The 22,201-nt window shown below is 34.7% G+C and overlaps 10 protein-coding genes across 10 annotated transcripts; 5 read left to right on the top strand and 5 right to left on the bottom strand.

Moving 5' to 3' along the window:
• Positions 1-246: 246 nt before the first annotated feature.
• Positions 247-1,912, top strand: RO3G_14833 (uncharacterized protein; the record flags this gene model as incomplete). The annotated part of the gene is made up of 3 exons (XM_067669417.1): positions 247-669; positions 731-874; positions 1,070-1,912. 3 exons carry the CDS (start codon positions 247-249, stop codon positions 1,910-1,912), a joined length of 1,410 nt encoding a protein of 469 aa, XP_067525518.1.
• Positions 1,913-2,042: 130 nt separating this feature from the next.
• On the top strand, positions 2,043-3,527 carry RO3G_14832 (uncharacterized protein; the record flags this gene model as incomplete). The annotated part of the gene is made up of 6 exons (XM_067669416.1): positions 2,043-2,241; positions 2,336-2,349; positions 2,409-2,590; positions 2,768-2,811; positions 2,862-3,090; positions 3,266-3,527. The coding sequence occupies 6 exons, from the start codon at positions 2,043-2,045 to the stop codon at positions 3,525-3,527; spliced, it is 930 nt and encodes a 309-aa protein (XP_067525517.1).
• Positions 3,528-3,651: 124 nt separating this feature from the next.
• Positions 3,652-4,056, bottom strand: RO3G_14831 (mitochondrial 54S ribosomal protein uL23m; the record flags this gene model as incomplete). The annotated part of the gene is made up of 1 exon (XM_067669415.1): positions 3,652-4,056. One exon carries the CDS (start codon positions 4,054-4,056, stop codon positions 3,652-3,654), a length of 405 nt encoding a protein of 134 aa, XP_067525516.1.
• A 1,619-nt stretch (positions 4,057-5,675) lies between these two features.
• RO3G_14830 (uncharacterized protein) lies at positions 5,676-6,970 on the top strand (the record flags this gene model as incomplete). Its single annotated transcript, XM_067669414.1, has 5 exons — positions 5,676-5,755; positions 5,820-5,970; positions 6,028-6,309; positions 6,364-6,525; positions 6,587-6,970. 5 exons carry the CDS (start codon positions 5,676-5,678, stop codon positions 6,968-6,970), a joined length of 1,059 nt encoding a protein of 352 aa, XP_067525515.1.
• Positions 6,971-9,449: 2,479 nt separating this feature from the next.
• RO3G_14829 (uncharacterized protein) lies at positions 9,450-10,868 on the top strand (the record flags this gene model as incomplete). Its single annotated transcript, XM_067669413.1, has 5 exons — positions 9,450-9,471; positions 9,620-9,896; positions 10,058-10,258; positions 10,314-10,713; positions 10,842-10,868. The coding sequence occupies 5 exons, from the start codon at positions 9,450-9,452 to the stop codon at positions 10,866-10,868; spliced, it is 927 nt and encodes a 308-aa protein (XP_067525514.1).
• A 187-nt stretch (positions 10,869-11,055) lies between these two features.
• Positions 11,056-12,512, bottom strand: RO3G_14828 (uncharacterized protein; the record flags this gene model as incomplete). Its single annotated transcript, XM_067669412.1, has 6 exons — positions 11,056-11,178; positions 11,228-11,683; positions 11,741-11,858; positions 11,908-12,124; positions 12,181-12,315; positions 12,374-12,512. The coding sequence occupies 6 exons, from the start codon at positions 12,510-12,512 to the stop codon at positions 11,056-11,058; spliced, it is 1,188 nt and encodes a 395-aa protein (XP_067525513.1).
• A 307-nt stretch (positions 12,513-12,819) lies between these two features.
• Positions 12,820-14,140, bottom strand: RO3G_14827 (uncharacterized protein; the record flags this gene model as incomplete). Its single annotated transcript, XM_067669411.1, has 3 exons — positions 12,820-12,989; positions 13,037-13,903; positions 13,954-14,140. The coding sequence occupies 3 exons, from the start codon at positions 14,138-14,140 to the stop codon at positions 12,820-12,822; spliced, it is 1,224 nt and encodes a 407-aa protein (XP_067525512.1).
• Positions 14,141-15,811: 1,671 nt separating this feature from the next.
• Positions 15,812-16,221, bottom strand: RO3G_14826 (uncharacterized protein; the record flags this gene model as incomplete). The annotated part of the gene is made up of 2 exons (XM_067669410.1): positions 15,812-15,952; positions 16,105-16,221. The coding sequence occupies 2 exons, from the start codon at positions 16,219-16,221 to the stop codon at positions 15,812-15,814; spliced, it is 258 nt and encodes an 85-aa protein (XP_067525511.1).
• A 1,327-nt stretch (positions 16,222-17,548) lies between these two features.
• Positions 17,549-18,508, top strand: RO3G_14825 (60S ribosomal protein eL8; the record flags this gene model as incomplete). Its single annotated transcript, XM_067669409.1, has 3 exons — positions 17,549-17,551; positions 17,657-17,780; positions 17,835-18,508. The coding sequence occupies 3 exons, from the start codon at positions 17,549-17,551 to the stop codon at positions 18,506-18,508; spliced, it is 801 nt and encodes a 266-aa protein (XP_067525510.1).
• A 419-nt stretch (positions 18,509-18,927) lies between these two features.
• On the bottom strand, positions 18,928-21,192 carry RO3G_14824 (uncharacterized protein; the record flags this gene model as incomplete). The annotated part of the gene is made up of 5 exons (XM_067669408.1): positions 18,928-20,106; positions 20,162-20,486; positions 20,549-20,797; positions 20,843-20,966; positions 21,012-21,192. The coding sequence occupies 5 exons, from the start codon at positions 21,190-21,192 to the stop codon at positions 18,928-18,930; spliced, it is 2,058 nt and encodes a 685-aa protein (XP_067525509.1).
• Between the last annotated feature and the right edge of the window lie 1,009 nt (positions 21,193-22,201).

Here is a 22,201-nt window from a genome sequence, read left to right as displayed (position 1 = left end):
CAAAAAGCAGTTCTATAGTCATAGAACACTAATGGTTTTAAAATTGTAAAAAAAAAAAACATAGCAAGATGCAAATAAAGGATAAAAAAAAATCTTTCCTTTATTAAACAGTTTTACGATATTATTTTTGTAAACAAAAAAAGTGTCTTTTTCCGCTGAGCTTGTGACGACAGCTCTTTTTTTTTACCTTTTTTTTTTTTTCTCAAACATTAAAAAAAAAACTCCCCCAACTGCACATTTTTGGAGATGACCAACCCACTGTCTGTTCATAATGACATTTATTATCAACCCGACACAACAGACACAGCAGTAACACAACCACCACCACCTGTAGATCTTTCCAGTATACCATTACCAGAAGACAATCATCAACGTTATGTTACCATTCAAAACCAAGATATTGTTATTCCTTCCTATGCAGCATGGTTTGATATTTCGCAAATAAACACTATTGAAATAAGAGCCTTACCGGAATTCTTTAATAATCGTAATAAGACAAAGACACCCAGCGTCTACAAAGACTACCGCGATTTTATGATCAACACTTATCGAATGAACCCTGTTGAATATTTGACTATCACGGCTTGTAGACGTAATTTGACAGGTGATGTTTGTGCTATCCTTAGAGTTCATGCTTTCTTGGAACAGTGGGGCTTAATTAACTATCAAGTAAAACAACATGTTTGTATGTGGATACGTGTTATATTAACAAAAATGCTCTTTTGTGTAGGTTGATCCAGACGTAAAGCCTTCTTCCGTCAGTCCCCCTTTTGATAGTCAATTCAAAGTGGTGGTTGTAAATGAAAAGCCTATAAAGAAGGAAACATCACCAAATGAAGACATTAAAGAACAACAACAAGAAGAAAAGGAAGTGGTAACTAATAAACCATCCATTGAAATTGATCAAGAAAGAGGAAAGGAACCGCAGATTTGTGCATCATGCCAAAAGACGTGCGCAAAAGAACAATACTGTAGTACGACAAGGGAAGGATTCTATCTTTGCTACGATTGCTATGTAGGAGGGAAATACCCCATCGACCAAAACGGACAAGACTTTATTTATTTTAAGCTAAAAGAAGAACAAGAGTCAATAGAATGGACAAAAGAAGAAGAGCAATTGTTTGTTGAGGGCTGTGAGAAATTTGGTGACAATTGGGAAAAAGTATCCGAACATGTCAATACGCGTACATACGATGAATGCGTCTTGCATTACTTACAATTACCCAATAAGGATCCTACTGAAGCATTGAAAGTGAAAGATTTAGGCTTACTCCAATACGACCTCACTAGACGTAAAGATAATCCCATCATGTCAGCCGTATCATTCTTGGCCTCAACAGTGGATCCAAAAGTAGCAGCAGCAGCAGGTGGTTTTAAACCATGGATGACAATACCAGAAATAAAAACAGAAAACCAAAAGCCTCATAATAATCGATCAGAGGAAGAGGAGGAAGAAATGTACAGCTTAAGTCATAAAGTCATTAGAACCAAATTAATAAAATACAGTCAACAAGTGTCGCAATATGAAGTATTAGAAAAGAAGGTGGAAGAAGAAAAAGAAACACTAGAAAAAATGAAACGCCAAATGGAACAAGAAAGATCTTCATTAAAAAGAAAACTAACAAGAATTCAAATTGAAATGGCTAAAAGAAATAGACCAACCGCTGTTGTTAGCAATAATATCACACCTGCACAACTTCAGCAGCAAATGAACATTGGAAACATTAATATGTTTATGAACCAACCATCAGTACCTCCACCACAGTTATTACAACAACAACAACAATATCAATTGCAAATGCAAATGCAGATGCAACTTCAAATGCAACAACAACAATTACATTTACAGCAACAACACCAACAACGACACCGTGGTCGTCCAGCAGGTCAAGGCATGAACTTGTCTTTATAATAAAAAGAAAAAGAAAAGATTTAGTTTCCCGACACGTCCTTGTCTTGCCCTTTGGTTTGCTTTTTCCTTTTTTTTTTTTTTTTTTTTTTTCCTTTATAACTATTACTATTATCTCTTATAACAAAAAAAAATGACATTGACGCCAAAATCAACTTCAACTGCAGAAGAAAACATGCTTACACCAGATCAATCTGATAGTGAAGCTTCACTCTTTCCTTTGAGTATATCTTCTATTGAAAGTATTTGTGAAAACAAAACAGTTAAAAATATTCGATATTTGACTCAGTCAGAAAGAGTTGTTTTGGTGGAGATCCTTGACTATAGTCCTTGTAAGAAAAGAAAAACGTCTTAATCTTTTTTTTTTTTTCAGGAGCTGATCAACTATAGATTTTACATTAACTGATTCTCATAATAACATCAAAGATTGTTATCTTAAAGTAACACTTGAATATCCCGGATTAGTAGCACCTGAGACGTAAAATAAAACATGCTATAGTTGCTGTCCGCTACTTTCTTACTCTTTGTTGCTAGATTTCTATTACTAAGGCCAATCAAGAAAAAGACGAGAGGTCATACTGAAGAATATGATCCCATCACGGATTTGATGCGGAGTATTAATTTAATGTGGGAGATTTACTTCACACCTGATCAGAGAAAGTTACTAGGAGACGATTTTATGTACTGCTTGGAACGATATGAAAGAAGTCAACATGCAAAAGGGGTCTCAAACCTTATAGAAAAATTCAATGATGTAATAAGGAAATTAAAAAAAGAGGGCGCACTAAGTAGAAATGTAAGAAGAACGCGATATCCAAGCTATGAATTGACTTGCCATATATTATTTCAAATATACAGTAGAACAGTAGCTAGGCGATCACACATGTTGAATGTATATCAGTGTAAGAAATTACAGGTGACGAAGACTATGTCTTTAACGGTCTTTATATAGCCTTTTCAGACAACGTATATGGCGAAATCTTTCCTTCGTTAATTGATGAGTTTATCAAAAAGACGCAAATAAACTCTAATAGTGTCTTTATGGACCTTGGATGTGGTATAGGCAACGTCGTGCTTCAAGTGGCTGCACAAACAGGCTGTAAGGCATATGGTATTGAAATAATGGAGACGCCATGTAAACTCGCAAAACGTCAATTGAAAGAGTATGCTGCACGTATGAGGTATGAAAGTATCCTTTTGTATATGAGTGATTTGTTCATTTCTCGCTAGAGCCTGGCGCTTACCTACAGGCAGAATTCGTTTTCATCAAGGTAATTTTTTGGATATCATGAATACAGAGTTTTTCTCCGTATTTAAGGAAAGCAATGTCATTCTTGTAAATAATTACGCTTACAGTGCAGCAACAAATAATGCATTAGTCTTGCTGTTTCAAGAATTAAAAGAAGGAACCAAGATAATATCTCTGCATCCATTTGTTTCAATAAATCATCCAATCAATAGAAGAACAATCAATATGCCAGAATCCATTTTAGAAGCAGAAGGGTTTAAATACAGTGGTGATGAGATTAGTTGGACGTGTAAAGAAGGGCAATATTATATTTCCACTGTTAATCGATCAAGGCTGGAAAAATACAGGGCAAGATTATACGCGCGCTAACGTCAACCTTTGTATAAAAACATTTGTTTTATCTTTCAAACCCATTTGTGTATTTATTAAATTGCAATAACAATAAAACATGATAGATTTATTGCAAATTTTTTATTACGTGAATTCTAAACCTCTATTTCTTTGCTTTTTCTTCTCTCTTCGCCAATTGCTGACTAGAAATCTCTTTGATCTTTTCTCTTTCTTCTTCTCTGGGTCTAACACGCCATCCCTTCACCTTACGTTTTGCTGCCTTGTAGCCCAACTCATGCTCTTCCTTGTCCAACTTGTACCATTCAGGCTCCTCTGGCCAAACAAATTTTTCATCAAGAGTGACAACAGCCTTTTTATATGCTGATTGAGCTACAACTTTGCCTCCTCTGGGTCCTCTTTTATAAGTAGCCGCATAGTTCATTGTACGCACTTCTTGAATGTTGACTCCATAAATGTTTGTTAAGTAAGAATGAATGTCGAACTTGTTGCAGCTGGGTGGAACTCGGAAAGCGACTTGGTTAGGTTGAAGATTGTTTGATCGAACCATTTTAAATATAATGTTAGGAAGATAAACCTTGTCTAATTTTATATAAGCCGTAAGTAAACATATAGAAATTTAATATTAAATAAAACATTACTAAGGCCTTGTCGGAATTGAGTCGCCATATTTACGATCAAAGATGTTCTGTCAAGAAAAAAAAAAAAAAGTAGGAGAGAGCAAGGGCGAGCTGAATTTTTTAAAGAGCAAGTCACTTGCGGAGATAGAAATGATGTAGGTAAAGCAAGAGCACTGTAATAATCTTGTAAATATATCCAAGCCTTTTTCATTTGCTACGAATACATTCTGAGCAATGTATATAATACAGAATTGTCCAATAATTGAAAAGCTTTGAAATCGAATATAAGCTCATGATCTTATTATTAATGTATAATATATTATCAACAGGGTTTAAATCTAAATAACACAAACAACCATTTCTTATTCACGAAAAAATAACAGCATTTCAAATAGAAAATACCGAGAAGAGACTTTTTACATTTAGAAAGATTGTTTTAAAGCAAAATGAGTTTATAATAAGCTTTCTCTTCCTTTCTTTCTTTCTTTTTTAGACTCTGTCAATTCTGCTGTATAAAATGAATAGCGGAAGCGGCTTAGGTTTTTTATAAGCTATGAAATTCAAAATTCCACATGATCAAGAGCTGTTACAAAAGTCTTATATGTTACAAAATTAATGCATTAATGGTTAATTTAGTAGCAGGTGAGCAGTGTATTACTTATCGTGAATGCGCTTTACTTGATAGAAAGTGAACTTGTTATCATCCATCTTCCTCCTACTGATTAACATTCTGTGATCTTATTTCTCAAATGCTCTTCACACGAAGCTTTTGAACCTAAAAAATTTCCCTTGTCCCTTACAGCTTCATTAATTCTGTACTGCTTCTACATTAATTTATAGCGCTATTTTTGATTTCAACGAAAAGGGTGTTCACATTACAGTAAAGAGTATAGATAGACTACTACTGATAGTATTATCTTTGTGCTCTCGTTATATTTCCTTCTTAACCTTTTTTCTTTTCTCTCTATGCATTATGATGATACTCTAAGTACACTTTGCTTTCGTTCTTTTGCGTAAAGTATCAACAAACATAGCACAGTCCCTTATTGATAATATTATATTTCATGTCAGAAAAGATTGTTTTATTCAAAGTTGTACGCTTTGATAGCATCATTACAACTAAATTCAGTATACTTCTTCCACTTCAATCTATATCATTTGGTAGGAGCAAAAGAGAAACAAAAATGAAAAGGTAGACAAAAAAAAAACAATAGTTGATATAGAAAGCTATCAAAACCATACATTGATGGTGCTTAACGAAATTATATGTCTCAGCAAAGCAGGAACTTGTAACAACAAATAATTGAAAGGGTATGTAAAGATAAACACAAGTATCAAAAGATTGTTGATACTTGTATTCATCTTAGTATCAAAAAATGCTACTAAATATAATCATATCTAAACTCTTAAAAATTAATTAAACTTTGGGATGATTTGGGTTTGAAGTGTATCCATATTTGGAAAGTCCGTGCGTTTTTTTTTTATCGCTTCCTTCGAAACATATCTAATTTTGACAGTTTCAGCATATTCTTCTATTATTATTATTATTATGCCTTCTCACATAACATCCTCAAAGCTAAATGCCAACGAAACCGCTTTGTGTGGCGGTATAGCAGGTATAGCAACAAGGTAACTTTTGTAACTTTTTTTTAATTCACACCCTGGCAATGACAATTTTACTAAAACTTGATAGATTTGCCATTTCACCTTTAGACGTCATTAAAATTCGACTACAACTTCAATCACAACCTCTTTCAACAAAGTTATTATTTTCTAAACAAAATGCAAAGTATTCTGGCATTTTCCATTCATTTAAAACAATTGTTCAAGAAGAGGGGATCAGAGTGAATTCAAGCACCCTTTATCTCAAAACAAAAAAAAAGACTTACGACTTGTTTTAGGGTCTTTTCAAAGGCAACGTAGCAGCGGAATATCTTTACCTAACGTATGGCATATCACAGTTCTATGCTTATTATCATATGGATGCCTTTATGGAGAAAGTAAGGATTAGAAAAGAGGTGGTGAGTGCAGTTATATTGATCAAGTTTATTTTTCAGAGGACACAAATAGCCCCATCTCTGAAGCCCTTTGTGTCTGGTATGGTGGCTGGTAGCTTTGCTACAGCTATTACATATCCGTTTGATTTACTGCGTACAAGATTTGCAGTTCAAGGTACAAGCAAGGTAAGATCAAAGCATATATACCTTTTGATTCAATACTTATATATGCCAATGCAGGTTTACAAGAGCTTATCACATGCCATCTTGGACATAAATGAAAAGGAAGGAATTAAAGGATTTTATCGTGGACTTGGATCTTCCATTATACAAATCATGCCTTACATGGGTTTGATGTTTTTTAGTTATGAAGGATTAAGTTCAATTATACAAAACTTAAAGGTAGAAAGGGAAAAAAAAAAGGAGAAGCTTAAAGATATTCACGTAAACCTCTTTTCCTAAGGACAAACAAATCATTTCGGATAAATACAACAAGACAGAAAATATGATATGTGGCTCACTTTCTGGAATTATCAGTAAAGCAGGTGTTTTTCCCTTGGATGTAGTAAGAAAGCGTTTACAAGTTCAAGGGCCTCGTATTTCAGAATATGTGGTATCATCTATCCCAACCTATTCACATCAAACATCTGCGATCTCGTGTATGAAACATATAGTATGCACAGAAGGGTTTTGGGCGTTATTTAAAGGTATTGTGCCAGGCCTTTTAAAAGCAGGCCCCTCTGGTGCGGTTTATTTTTTGGTATTTGAGTTCTCTAAAGATTGTATTACACGAATGAAGGAGAATGGATATGATCTTTTACCTGATAAACCGCCAGTGAAAGTGTAGGTAACACTCTATTTATTTTTTTTATTTATACCATTGAAAAAACTTAATAAAATATTATAAATCATTACTTTGATAGAAAGGACTCGCGTTCTTTGCAGTTTTATCATATTCCTCTTCTAAGATATAAAATAATTTATTTTAAGCAAGCATTTTCGTTCTGCCAATTAAAACTGGAAAGAACCGCTACGATTAAGAATAATACTTTATTTATAAAAAAAAAAAGTTAACTACCCAAAATGAGCACATAATATTTTAGATTGTATTGTCCAGATCAGTTCTAAAATGGTGTAAATGGGCTAAAATCCTTTTGATAGGCAAAAGGAGAAAAATTGAAAGGAAGAGGTAGTAATTTTATAAGAAAAGTAAATAATGTCAATGGCTCTAGTGTTTCAGACGCCTTGGGACTAGTTGTAGGATGCTCTTTGAAGTTCTGACTAGTAATTTGGTGTTGAAAAACTTGCACATGTAGATATTGTTGTAGAAGAGTAACTGATTGTAATTGATACTGATAAATATAAGTCTTAATACAAGATCATAATTAAAATAAAATACAAGTTTATTTAAATAAGATCATACAATCAATTCCAATTAAACATATTCTTTTAGAATATGTATTGTATTCATGAGAGTTCTTTGATAAGAAGAAGTATCAACTAAAATAACCAAATCCAATCCAATATCAGGAATATTGCTAATCTTTCACATAATTGAAATAACGTTATTCAAATCAATGAGGAATTCCCAGAATAAAAGATAATCTATGACAGACATACAAAAGAACAAATGAAAAGTTGTCATAATCATAATTAGAAATGACACTTGCTAAAGTACTTGAAGATTAGAAGAACGCTTACAATAGAAGATATCAAGCCACTCACTCAATAAGCTATAAATACCTGACTTCAATTAGAATAATTTTTACTTTAACTTAAACTGAAATAAAGATCAGTCTCAAAAAGTACTCAAACTGTTTCTTGATCTTTGTTTCCACTTCTTTTTTTTATTACTTTTACCATTATACAACAAATATACATATATGTTAATAAGTCTACATTTCCATATATTCACATTATTAATCGTTCATAATGCTTTATTGCTATACAATTATTATCTTTAGAGCACAACAATGCATATGAGCGATGTGCAGGAGAGCAAATTTCTTTATTCATAACAAACGCAGCGGGAAAACATCAATAAATTCTTCAAGCGTTGCTGGAGAAAAAAATGAAACGCTGGTCAAAGAATACAAATAACCTTAATTAAAGAGATCATAGAGGCTATAGGGAGTAAATGTAGCTTCACAGAGTACAAAATACAAATAGAGAAAAATCCAGTATGTTTACAGTTAAAGGGTACACAGCTTATAGATCATTATCAAAATTAGAAGCACATCATTGGAATTTATTTATAAAAAAAAAAGGTAACAACTACACAGTTATATTTGGTACACAAGTTACTCCTAACTAGCTATCTTGACTAGGTGAAAACAAAAAGATGATGAGGATTCAGAGAGAGAGAGAGAACCGGAATTAGGAGATATATCATGCCTCTTCTTTTGCGGTCTGTCTTATGAGACACGACGTGGAATACGCAAAAATTTGAAAAAGGCAAACAATAACTGTAGTAGGCCAAGTTATGACAGCTGCTTTGTATGTCTTATTAAAAGCGAGGCTCCTAAAATACATAACGTTAGCTTTGCTTGTGATATATTTTATGACGTGAGAAAAGCTAAGGTTACAAGATTGAGAACATACAATGGCTCTATTATTATGGCAGTCTCGAACAGTCGACATACCATAACAGAGATGAAAGTCACGACTAGTATGATAAGAGCGTTGGACCTTGTTGTACCCTTTGGAATATACTTTCATCCTGATAGGGGGATCAACTCTTTATCCTGTAAATAAATTATTGGCTGCTTGGTAACTAGATATAATATTCAATAGATTTACTTTTCAATAAAGAAGGATATCGAGGATGTACAAGACGAACTTCCGATATCAAACAAGCTTTTGCACCAACATACAATTGACACTACTGCTGAAAGTTTGATAAACAATATAGTGAAAACCTACGGCCATACAGAATTCGTTGATAATCATTTTCAGAAAAGAATAATGAATCATTGTCCCCAAAATAAAATAATAAAAAAAAAGAACAAGATATCAATAATAATACGTCTGGCCATTGACCTTAGATACAAACGATGGAAAGAAGCTAGTATTAACACTTTAAACATATTGGTATAACTGGATCGATCAACTTTAGTAATAACCACCTGTCAGAAGTCTGTACCTCTGCTCACAGCTTCACCTTCTTCACCTTTTTTTTTTTTTTTTTTATCTATGGCACAAAAAAATTGAATGGTAGCAGGAAGCTTTGAATGCACTAAAAAATTCTTAGTTGGCTGGCTAAAAATTTGGATGCCCTAAAAAGTTCTTGATTGGCTGTAAAAATCTTGAGTTATATTGAATTTCAAATGCAAATTGCTGCACTGGCTTGTAAGTTACTCTTTTTCTGTTAAAGGGGGAAAAGTTGTTGATGTCAGAAACCAATGCAAAGCTTAAAATTGCATTCATACATCCAGATTTAGGCATTGGTATATAATAAAAAAAAAAAAAGAAAAAACTTAAATAACCAGTTCTTTAGGTGGTGCTGAAAGATTAGTTGTAGATGCAGCTGTTGGTGTTCAATCTAAAGGACATGAAGCAGTAATATACACAAGTCACCACGATCCTAATCACTGCTTTGAAGAAACTAGAAATGGTACGTTATCAGTACGCGTTTGTGGAGATTTTCTGCCTCGTGAGATGTTTGGAAAGTTTTATATTGTCTGTGCAATGCTTCGACAGTTTGTGCTAATGCTGTGGATATTATGGAACGAAAGACATACCTATGACGTATTCTTTGTAGATCAGTTAAGTATGTGTGTCCCCTTTTTGAAATGGTTCACTACATCAAAGGTAGAAGATGAAAAAAAAAAGAAAAGGATTGAGCTGATGTTGACGAGAGATAGGTCTTATTTTATTGTCATTTCCCTGACAAAATGCTTTCAAAGCGCGATTCTAAACTAAAAGAATTGTATAGAATACCAATTGATATTTTGGAAGAATGGACAACAGGCAAAGCAGACACAATCACAGTCAACAGTCAATTTACTGCGGGCATATTTAGAAAGTCATTTAAAAGCATCTTGAAAACACCTCGTGTACTTTATCCACCCATTAATTTTGCTCTGTATGATCGTCAAGTTGATATGCTAGATTCTAGCGTTCAATCATTAGAGACGTAAGCTTGTCGCTTTCAATATAATGACAACAATAGAAACTTAGAATTTATTTAGGCATAAAAAGATCTTTCTCTCCATCAATCGTTTCGAAAGAAAGAAAAATGTAGAGTTAGCATTAAGAGCCTTTGCAGGACTAAAACAATTAATTCCCAAAGATACGTTTGATGAATGCAGGCTGGTACTTGCTGGTGGATATGATCGCCGTGTGACAGAAAATGTTGAATATTTGAATGAATTAGACACTCTTGCCAGAGAAACATTTGGATTAGAAACTTTCATTATTCACCCATCTTCTACTGAAAAGCCGCCCAATACAGCTCAGGTTGTTTTCCTTTGTTCATTCAACGATGCTCAGCGTACTTACTTACTAAGTGCATCCATTGCTTTGCTTTATACGCCTTCCAATGAACACTTTGGTATTGTTCCTGTAGAAGCCATGTATGCTTCTCTACCGGTAATCGCAGCTAATAGTGGTGGTCCCTTAGAAAGTGTTGTTGACAAGCAGACAGGTCTTATTCTACCTCCCGAACCTGAGTTGTGGGCTAAAGGCATGTGTGATATCTTAACATCAAAATATGACAGACAAGAAATGGGGAAAGCAGGACATGAACGTGTCAAAAATAAATTTTCTTTGGAAGCCTTTGCTGATCAATTAGAAGACATATTGGAAGAATTGGCTAGTGGAGGAAGACCAAGTAAATATGAATATGATAATGTGGAATATGTGATGAGAATTATTATGGCAGTTGCCATATTTATTATTTGGTACAAATATTGGTAAATAAAGAGCTCCTTTTTACTTTCGGATAGACTTGTCTCGTTGGTGGTAATAATAAGCTTCTAATTCGCTTTGTAGTTCCTTGACTCTTTCACCTTGAGTTTCCAGCTCTTTATGAAGACGATCCCTTTCGTTCAGCAACTATAGAATCATATGTTTCTTGGTCTTGTTTTCTCAAATTTCTTCTTACCTGTCTTTCCCATTGTCTAAAGCGATTTTCTTCAGTCTTTACTTGCTCTGTAAATCTTTGGCGTAATGCTTCCTCTTCTTCCTTAAACTTTGCGTTTTCATTTGGTTGTGAGCGAGGCTCACCAAACTTTCTGGTTTCCATTTGGGTTTGACGATAGTTTTCGTAATGCACCTCCTCTGTGGTAGTAATTAAATCCAGCATATGAGTACGAATCAATAAACTTCTTAACTTTTTAAAATCGCAGTGAGCGTCATTCTCAACCTCAGCTACTCCCCAAGCATACTCACGCCCCTTGACTTTACGATTATCAAAAGTAACTACATCTTGAGTAGAGCCAATGACAGCAAAAGGTAAAGCAGCCATAATGTTACTATTCCTTCTTGTCACAGCTTCATCATCACTTTCGATAGGACATGTATAAACTTGAATATTTTGAGCAGCAATCACCTCACGAATCTATCTTGCCAATTTAGTCCTTCGATTTTTTTAAAAACAAAATAAGAATTGCTTTACGTTTTGTTTAAACTTCTCGAGATTGGAAGGTGTTAGGGTATCTGCTTTGGCAATAACAGGAATTAAATTGACACGAGAGCCTAGTTTTTTCATGACTTCAATATCCAATGGATTCAATCTACACAGACTACTTAATACTTTTATCTACACAGAGAGCAACAACTTACGTATATCCTGTAGGCTTTATAAAATATAAACAAGCATGAACACGCATATCTACAACCCCTTTTCTACAAGGTTGTTGCTCTTGACGCATGTATTTTTCATGTTGGTCGTCAATGAAATCAACGATAGGAATCCAGCTATGACGATTATTAACGTAATCTCCAAATCCAGGAGTATCAATAATGGTCAATTTGACCTGAAACATTTTTTCCTCCAATTCTATGAAGACATTTGTCAACCACTTTTCTTTAAACAAAAAAAAAAAAAAAAATTACCAGCTTTTGTGATTTGGATCTGTACTGTTTTTGAAGGAGGTGATTTCGCATGTCTCTTGCTTAAATTCTTGGGTTCTTTGATGGTCGTTGTAAAAAGTGTATTTACAAAGGTTGTTTTACCAACGCCAGATTCACCTATCAATGACATTTTAAAAAAAAAGTTGTATAAAACGGCACATAATAGACCATTTACCACAAACCATAATAGTAAAGTTTGCGCCATTCTTTGCAACAATTTTATGTCTTTGATTAGGTAAATTGGCAATACCTGTACCAGATAAAGTGGAAGCTGAAATTGGAGGAGGAGGAATAGAGAAATCTTCTAAATCCATATTTTTGTTGAAGAAAAAAAAGGAAAAAGAGAGAGAAAAAGGAGAAAAAGGTTACTTTTTTTATAAATCATCGAAAAAGGAGTAAAACTTACTCTGATGCATTGATTCAATTGTTCGCTTAATAAATATGCTTTTTATTTGACAATTCGTGCGACTCCCAAAGTATACAGAATCAGAAAAAAAAAAAAAAAAAAAGGGTTCATCTTGCACCTTATTTCTTCTCCTTACATGAGATGCAAAAGAGTAAGCAAACCTCCTCCCATATTTTGTTCAATTTTTTTTAATAATGAAAATAGAAAAAGGGAATCTATGACTGTTGGTTAATGATTGCATGATAGTTTTCTGAGTTACGTTTCAAAATATCTAATACAGGGCCAAGAAGACGATTAAATGCTTTTTTACCAAGAGTTGCACACTTGAGTCTACCATGAGCAATGACAGTTGCAGCTCGTGGACTATCATTTAATAAAGCCAATTCTATACAACATGTTATTTAATATAAACCACACGAGTAGTTTTCTTACCACCAAAATAGGATCCTCTTTCGAGTTTATTTACTTGATGTGCTGCTCCTGACTGAACATCTCTCTTGAACACAGCAGCTTCACCTGATTCGATAATATAAAACTGGTCTCCTATATCCCCTTGCTTCACTACCTCCTCTCCATTTTCGAAATACACTGATTCTAATGCATCTGCAATCTTATGTCTCTCATAAGGTTCCAATGATTTCAACAAGACCACTTCTGATAAAAAGGCTTCGTACATTTGTCTCTTTCGTGACGTATTTTCCATCAATATTGTACGAAAAGTGACACGATCCAGGGCCCAAAGGACAGAATGAGAGGTAGCTGTGATGGTAGCCGCACGAGGGGCATTATACATCAATGCCAACTCACCAAAACTACCTCCTGCTTCATAACTCGTCACTTTATGGCCCGAGATAAAACAATCCAAAGTACCTGATTCTACCACATAAAAGTAATCTCCTACAGCTCCCTGCTCAATCACGACTGTTCCACTTTCAACCTGCTTTTCTGACATAGCATTCACAACATCTTGATATTGCTCTTCGTCCAGATTGCGGAATAAGAAATTACTGCTGACACTGACTCGAATACGTTCAGCCTGAGATTGGGATTTAGGAATAACGACCTTTATGAAATCTTGTGTTGGTGCCATGGATTCTGCACTGACTGAGGTACGTCGACCACGATTATAGTTGGTAGACGTTATGGAAGGTAATAAGTCAGTTGAAAAATCATCATGTTCTTCATCTTCAAATTCGTCAACACCATTTTCTGTATTGTTGTTAGTATTCCAATCAAACATGTGAGTGTCTTCTAATTGCTCTTTTTGTTCAAACAAAGGATGAATATCGTCATTATTTGCTATACAAAATTTTATTATATACTTCTTTTGTTACATCATTTTATTTTACGGTAAAAGTCATGGTTATCTTGTTGCACATTTTCACTTCGATAAGTTCTACGTTGCGCTTCCAACTTTCGCATAAAGAAATTAAAACAAAATTGCAAAGTGTCTGAAGGCTGCTCTGAACAATATTCTGCGTGAAGTTCAGTTAACAGCTGTGTATATTCGTCTGCTTGTGGTGTAAATTGAAACATGGGTTGTTCTTCAGCAATCATACAGCACTGCAAATAATTTGAGAGTAAAAAGTGGATGAAATTCGCTTGAAGTGTTACCTGAATTTTACCAAATTTTGAAACAGCGGCTATCAATCCAATTGTTTATCGTTTCTAAATCAATCTCAGTTGGCTCCACTTTGTCTCCTATTGTGAGAGACGCTCTCGGACCCACGCATCATTTTCCTTTTTTGTATGATAATAATTCTTTTCCCCTTTCTTCACCGTAGAAATACTATAGAATATATCATCCAATTGGACAATAAACATCAACAACAAGTTTTTACCTGAACAAAAGTGGAACAACTTGTTCGCAAACTCGAAAACTCAGGATCACAAAAAAAAAAAAAAAAAAAAAAAAAAAAAAAACAAGAGGAACAATACAAAGCTATTTGCGAAAACTTGTAAAGAGGATTTTAAGTTTTTCAGAAGGTTAATACAAAAAATACGCCGACGACGATGGCTTAAGGCAGAACAAACAAACAAAGAATTTATTCCAGAGCTCAAGCAATGGAAAGTGGACTCACACCAGCTCATTAATACCATATATAAGAATGCAGAAACAACTAGAGTACAAGCAAGAGCAAGTACTGAGTTATACGAAAAATTACAACACCTCAATGTTCTAAACAGGATTGCTTTCAACTCCCCAGAAGACAGAAACGTCTTCCTCAGCACCATCATACAAGCCTAAGACCTGTAACCTTTGGATTTGGAACAGCAAAACTACAAGAACAAGAAACAAGAGAATCGGTTCCCAAAGCACTTGAGTTACCTACAAGTCTCAAACACTTGGAAACAGCAACAAGTAATGATGAAGAAGTCAAAGAGTCAACCAGAAACCAACATAGAATGTAGCCATGTCATTCCGATCGAGACGGGCCCTACAATCATCATCAGAGCAGACAATCTCGACAAACCCAAGATCGTTTGTACAATGACTAATATCTCAGCAACCAGTACTACCAAATTCAAAAGATTTTCTCTCAAAACTCTTCACCATCCAGGAACCTAACAAATGACACACCATCTTCGATTGCCAGAAATTAAATCAACATCCCTAGTGCAAGCATTCAAGTGGAAGGAGCCCCAGCATTGAGAAAAATTATAGAGAAAAACAATTTCATGTGCAAAATTGATGTAAAGGACGCATATACCGTAGTTGCATTGCCGCATATACAAAGTTTTAAGGTCGATTCACAGCTTAAATTTGATAGATGAACCAGACAACTTTTGTGAATTATCGAATTAGACTTTATTTTAAACCAGAGTCTTTATTGATACATTCATCCCAATAGAATTGAGAATGTTTTATAAGACCTAGGCAATCATTGACAGTAGCTTCTGGTAGATGAGGGGGTAGGTTTAGAATTAATATCCAAAGGGTTTCTTTGAATATTTCCTTTCATTAGATTTCTGCATTTTTGTTCAATCTGAATAAAAGTTAAAGAAGACTGTAAAATTAAACAGGTTTAAATGACCTGATAATTTCATTAACCGAGAAAAAGAAGGGGTAGGCATGTTAAGATATATAGTTGATAAAGAGAAGAAAATAATACTTGCTGCTATTGATTATGCGGACCTAACCACCAATTGTGAAGATATGAAAAAAATTTTGAAGTAAATGTAAACCAGAAGCGTATAAAAAAACTATTACTGATAAAATGCAAAAATAGTACCCATATCAACATCAAAGAAATTGCCATAGACTTCATACTTTTCAAGAACAAAGCCAGGATGTTTACTAATGAAGAACCTTTGAATGATGAAAGAATTTGAAGACCAAGAAGATGTCTGCAATGTTCAAATTGATTTATTAAAATATAAATGCATTATATATAGAGCCCTTATTAGAGACTTTTTTTAAGCAATGTACATTGCTTTTGACTGCTTTCCTTAAGCAAGGTTGGATACTGATGATATTTAGAATGAAAAATTGAATTTACAAACGAGTACAAGAGTTCTATGAAATCGTGTCTGTAACGAACTTCAAGACCAATTTGTTCTATTCCATTTAGAAGACCTGTAGCACGAGCTTTGCTGTATGGTTCGCAGTAGAACATGCAGATCGCCTTCTCGCGTGTTATAATGCATGAGTAACAAAAAAAGAAAAGGACAGTGCACACTATTTATGTTCAACTTGAAATATTTCCAAGATAACTCTATAGTGGTGAAGCTTCAGCTATGCACAGCAAATAGAATATAAATGAAGTGTGGCTCGAAGTCAAACAAAGATCAAACTTCTCTTCCTTCTTTTATGGATATATTAAATAGTACATTATATATACTATAGTACAATGAGCTCAATAGAATGGAAGACAAACACTGATTTGACCTACCACAAGTAGTCAATTGGCACCGGAGGCACTCTAAATTATACTTTGGCTTTATTTTTCATTTAATTTTTGTATCAAACACCTTTTTTTTTCCCTTAGAGTGACGTAAAACAAGGTTGTCCAATGAAATTCTTGCTTTAAGAAAATACACAATACATTTTAAAATTGTAACAAAAAAAAGGCAATAAAAATTATTTGTAAAATATATACTTTTATTCAAGTTTAAAGCAAACGCAAGAGTATATCCATCACTAGAGAAAATGTAAATGTTAATAAATGCAATTCAATGTATGAAAAAGCTTTTTTTTTTTCTTTTTTTCAGAATAAAAATTTCCTTTCAACGAATATCTCAAACTGAGCTGGGTTTAGTAGCAATGTTTTGATCATCATTCAAAAAGAAAAAAAAAATACTTTCAGAGTTTTACTTACATTGTGTTTATTTTTATGTGGAAAAAAAAAAAGAAGTGCAACCTCGCACTACTCGGCAATTTATATTTTTTAATTTTAAAAAATTTTTGAGAATTCGTGACTGTTGTTAACATCTATTACCAGCCAGTAAAAACAAGTCAGTATAAGCTAGATGGCTGTACATACAATATCTATCTCTCTGTCCAATTGAGGCTTCTTATATTACTACTCTTATACAAAATTTAATTCTCGGACGCTTTAATATGTTAATAGAGCATCCTAAGATAAGAAGAGAGATAGAAAAGGAATAGTATGCAGTATTGTATGATCATTTGCAATGAAAGAGAAAAATTTTAGTATATTGAATTGTCATCGTCTCTTTTCCTTCTCTGTAATAAAATTATATTGTTTGAAAGAACAAATTGTCCAATAAATTTGCTCCAGGGTTAAGTTTGTAATAATCCCAGCATGTTCAACGCACATGGCGTCATTTTTTCTGAGAGGTGTGCGAATAGTTTCTGAAATAAGGATAGTGCCTTTTGAAATAAGACCGATTGTATTTTTAGTTCCGACACGGATTGTGTCAAGACATGCTCACAAAGTCAAACAGAGAACCCTTCTCTTTTTTCGTGCATCCGAATTTAATATGGTAATGATTGATCTAAAGAAGTGATGGATGGGATGGGATTGGGATGGATGAATGGATGTAGGATTGGATGGATTCAAAAAATACTAAACATTATGATTTATGTAGGCTCCCGCCAAGAAGTCCACCGGTAAGAAGGTTGCTCCTGCTCCCTACCCCATCAAGGGAAAGCAAACTGCCAAGGCCTCCGCCAACCCTTTGATTGAAAAGACCCCCAAGAACTTTGGCATTGGTAAATGATATACTTTGCGAAAGAATTACAGAAAATCTAATTAATAAAAAATAGGTCAGGATGTTCAACCCAAGCGTGATGTCTCTCGCTTCGTCAAGTGGCCCCACTACGTTCGTCTTCAACGTCAAAAGAAGATCCTTTACCAACGTCTTAAGGTCCCCCCTGCTTTGAACCAATTCACCGAAGTTTTGGACAAGAACACTGCCACTCAACTCTTCAAGTTGTTGCACAAGTACAGACCTGAAAGCAAGCAAGAAAAGCGTGAACGTCTCCGTGCCGCTGCTGCTGCCAAGGCCGAAAAGAAGGAAGTTGCCAAGACTGACAAGCCCGTTGTTGTCAAGTACGGTATCAACCACATCACTGCCTTGATTGAAGCCAAGAAGGCTCAATTGGTTGTTATTGCTGATGATGTTGACCCTATCGAATTGGTTCTCTGGCTTCCTGCCCTTTGCCGTAAGATGGGTGTCCCTTACTGTATCGTCAAGGGTAAGGCCCGTCTCGGTACTCTTGTCCACAAGAAGACCGCTACTGCTCTTGCTTTGACCGAAGTCTCTGATGCCGATAAGGCTGAATTGGCCACTGTTGTCTCTGCCGTCAACGCCAACTTCACCGAAAAGTGGGAAGAAACCCGTCGTCACTGGGGTGGTGGAATCATGGGTCCCAAGTCCAACGCCAAGATGGCTAAGCGTGCTGCCATTGCTGCTAAGGAAATTGCCGCTCGTCAATAAACAAGCTTATTTTTTTTCTAGTTTAATAAAAGATGTTCTTTTTTTGGAAGAAAAACTGTGTGTATTGTATGTAAAGGAAAAAAAAAGAGGGTTTTTGATTCAAAAAATAGATATTTTATTGATCTAAATTGATTTACAATTGGCTCAATGATTCAACAAGACTGTTGACTTGATCCACATCAGGAATATAGTAGTGAGCTTCAGTCTGCTTCTTTCCTACTGTACTTGTTGTAGCTTGAGGAATTTCATTCAAAAGTGAAAAGACTACTTCATCTGTCTTTCCATCACCAATACACAAGATGAAATCAAGTGATGAAAGGTCAAGATCCTTCAAGATGTTGCGAACTGCAGTTGACTTATCAATAGAGGAAGGTCGAAGTTCTAGTGTCTTGTTACCAAGTACAATCTAAATAGTCATATTAGTTTATGTGCATGCGTACTCTCATCGTGTCACTTACAGAAAGGGCCATATGACTTAATAATTTCTCCAAGTTGACTTGCAATTCGGTCGCTTGCCATGAACCAAACTCAGGATCAGCATTACGATAATGCCAGGTAAGATTGATTTCTTTTTCTTCAATAAATGAACCAGGGGTACGTTCGGTATAGTGCTGAAAGAGAGGACGAATGGTTTCTTTCCAGCTGGGATCTACTTGTTCTACCAGACAATACCACTTGTTGTCCTCCTCCTTGATCAGCTTACCTTCATTTGATGCAGCCACAGGGTTTATCTTGTCACGGATGTTGGCAGGGTGTTTATAAAAGCAGCCATGTTCAGCAGAAAGACCGACACCGGTGGATTCAAACCAGCTGTCCAAGTGATTACGAGAACGACCAGAGAGAATATAAACATAGGTGTCAGGTTGAGAGGCCAAGGTTTTCAGATGATTAAGGATCGTTTGAGAAGGTTTGGCAAACTCGGGTAACTTGTGAGTGGTGGTCAAGGTACCATCATAATCCAGCAAGATCAGTTTCTTCTTTTGAGCCTCTTTGGCTTTGGTCAGGATAGCAGTGGAGTCTAATTGTGGAATGGACATGCGTTGGCCAAATTCCTCACTCACGCGACGTAATTCATTCACAAAGCTCACACCCCAATAGGCAGCAGTATATTTGGTCACATAACGATAAAGCTTTTGGTGATTGGCCTTTCGAATATCATCAGGCATTGTCACAGCCTCATGAATTGCATTAGCTAATTCTTCCGTATTCCAAGGGTTGACAATGATCGATCCATTCAAGGACTGAGCAGCACCAGCAAACTCAGAGAGAATGAGGACACCATGATTTTCCTTTTGAGCAGAGATGTATTCATAAGAAACCAGGTTCATACCATCACGAGTGGATGATACAAGGCAGACATCGGAAGCAGCATAAAGAGCAGTCAATTCATCAAATGGAATAGAACGGTGCATGAAATGAATAGGCACAAATTCAACTGTACCATATTGGCCATTGATACGACCCACCAATTCATTAATCGTACTTCTTAACTGCTGGTATTCTTCTACATCTTCACGAGAAGGAATAGCCAATTGTACCAAAACTACTTTACCAACCCATTCAGGATGCTGGCTCAAGAATACTTCCATAGCATGCATCTATATCAAATCAGTATCCATCCCTCACCTTTTTTTTTTTTCTTTTTTTTTTTACCTTTTGTGGTACACCTTTAATGTAATCAAGACGATCCACACCTACAATCACCTTACAATCACCAAATCGACTCTTTAACTGTTGAATACGATTCTGGATACTGTCTTCCTTCAGAGCATCCGTGAATTTTTCAGGATCGATACCAATAGGGAATGTACCCACATGAATATATCTTCCTTCAAATTCTACTCCATTTGGCATAGTAGATAAGCCAAGTATACGAGTACATGAAGATAAAAAGTGACGAGCGTAATCATAAGTATGGAAACCCAAAAGGTCACTTTCTAAAACACCCAACAAGATCTCCTTTCGAACAGGCAAGATTCTACAAGTTCAAACACCGAATTATTCCATGTTTTTCTACAATTTTTTTCTCTTTTTTTTTACCTGTAAATTTCACTGCTTGGAAAGGGTGTATGTAAAAACCAGCCGATTTTGATATTTTTGTTTGTCATCTTGCGAAGTAGAGCGGGCAATAACATCAAGTGATAATCTTGGATCCAGACAAGATCACCATCTTGTACAATCTTTGCAATAGCTTCAGCAAATAAAGTGTTTACTTTTTGATAAGCTTCCCACCATTCTTCATTAAACGAGATTTCTCCAGGATGATAATGAAAAAGAGGCCAAAGAATACTGTGTTTGATGAGTATTACATATTAAATCAGACACACACCTTACCTGTTTGAGAAACCATTATAATGATGTTCTGCCAATTCATGATCAACAAAGACTGGCATTGTAGAAGTTTCATCCAACAGTCTTTCTTCAAGTTTACTTCTTTCTTCTTGAGGAACATCCAAGCCTATGTATTGTTAGATTACATATACATAACATCATCTTCACTTACCAGGCCAACCGATCCAAGTAAAAGACATCATCTTTTTAAGACCACTTAATGCAGCTACTAAACCACCAGAAGACATTTTGAATGCAAATTCATTTGTCTTTGGGTCCTTATTCACTGTGACAGGTAAACGGTTGGATACGACAAGTAAACGGAGGTTCTTATCATTATTATCGCTTGACATATTTTTCTTGTATAGTTTCTTTGATAAATAAAAGAAGAAAAGAAAAAGAAAAAAAAATACTTTTTTTTTTCGAAAACTATTGTATTGAGTTGGTGACTGCCCACACGCTTTTTATGACATAGAAGAAAGGGTTTAAGTGTGTAACTTGCTTAACTGCAGGAATCTGTAATAGAATCGGTTATTGAATATTGATAAACATATTTTTTTGCATTGACGCTACAATTACGTAACTTTAGATCTTTTTACTGATAAAAGATTAAAGTACATGAAATAATAAGTAAAATTGACTGAGAGGTCATATAGAATATGTTTGTGTGTGTATATAAGGAAATAGACCAGATTACTTTATTTAGAAAATAAAAGATTCTAGAATTCTCTTTTTCTTTCTGAATGAACAATTTACGAAAATAATTTAATCTTTATAATCATAACTCTAGTAAGTGGAAAAAAAGAAAAGTTTAAAATTGTTGACTGCAAATGGAGGGATAAGATGACTCCCCCCCCCTGAAACTGTTTTGAATAAGAAAATAACTTTTTTATTAACAAGCACATCCTTCATCATTATTTTTTAAAAGAAAGACTTTGTTCAATAAAGAAAAAGAAATTTATTTAATGAATCCTTTCTATATTCATTAACTCAATAACCATCAGGTGTTTGTGTATGTGTAGTACGACTGGAAACTTTTAACTACATTGAATGTGATCCAAGCAAATAAAAATACTCGATTTTATTGGATAACAATAAAACGTACATTTTCCTTCTTTTTCTTTACCTGCTCTTGATGATTTTGAGGAGAAAGCTACATATTTAAACACATTATGATATCGAAACATAAAGTATTTGCTATAACATTAGAGATCCAAGTCAACTGAACAAAAGAGATTTGATAAAAGTATAAACATTGCAGTGGTGTCATTTAGTTGACATCCATCTAAAGCGGTTTACATTCAACAGAAAGATACAATAGTGACTATCTTTTAATTACAAAGAATGATATAATAGGAAATA

This window comes from Rhizopus delemar, genomic scaffold (genome assembly GCF_000149305.1).
Source record: "Rhizopus delemar RA 99-880 supercont3.15 genomic scaffold, whole genome shotgun sequence".
Taxonomy (NCBI): Eukaryota; Fungi; Mucoromycota; class Mucoromycetes; order Mucorales; family Rhizopodaceae; genus Rhizopus; species Rhizopus delemar.
Note: the sequence above shows the minus strand (reverse complement) of the source record. Positions and strands in the feature narration are given on the sequence as shown.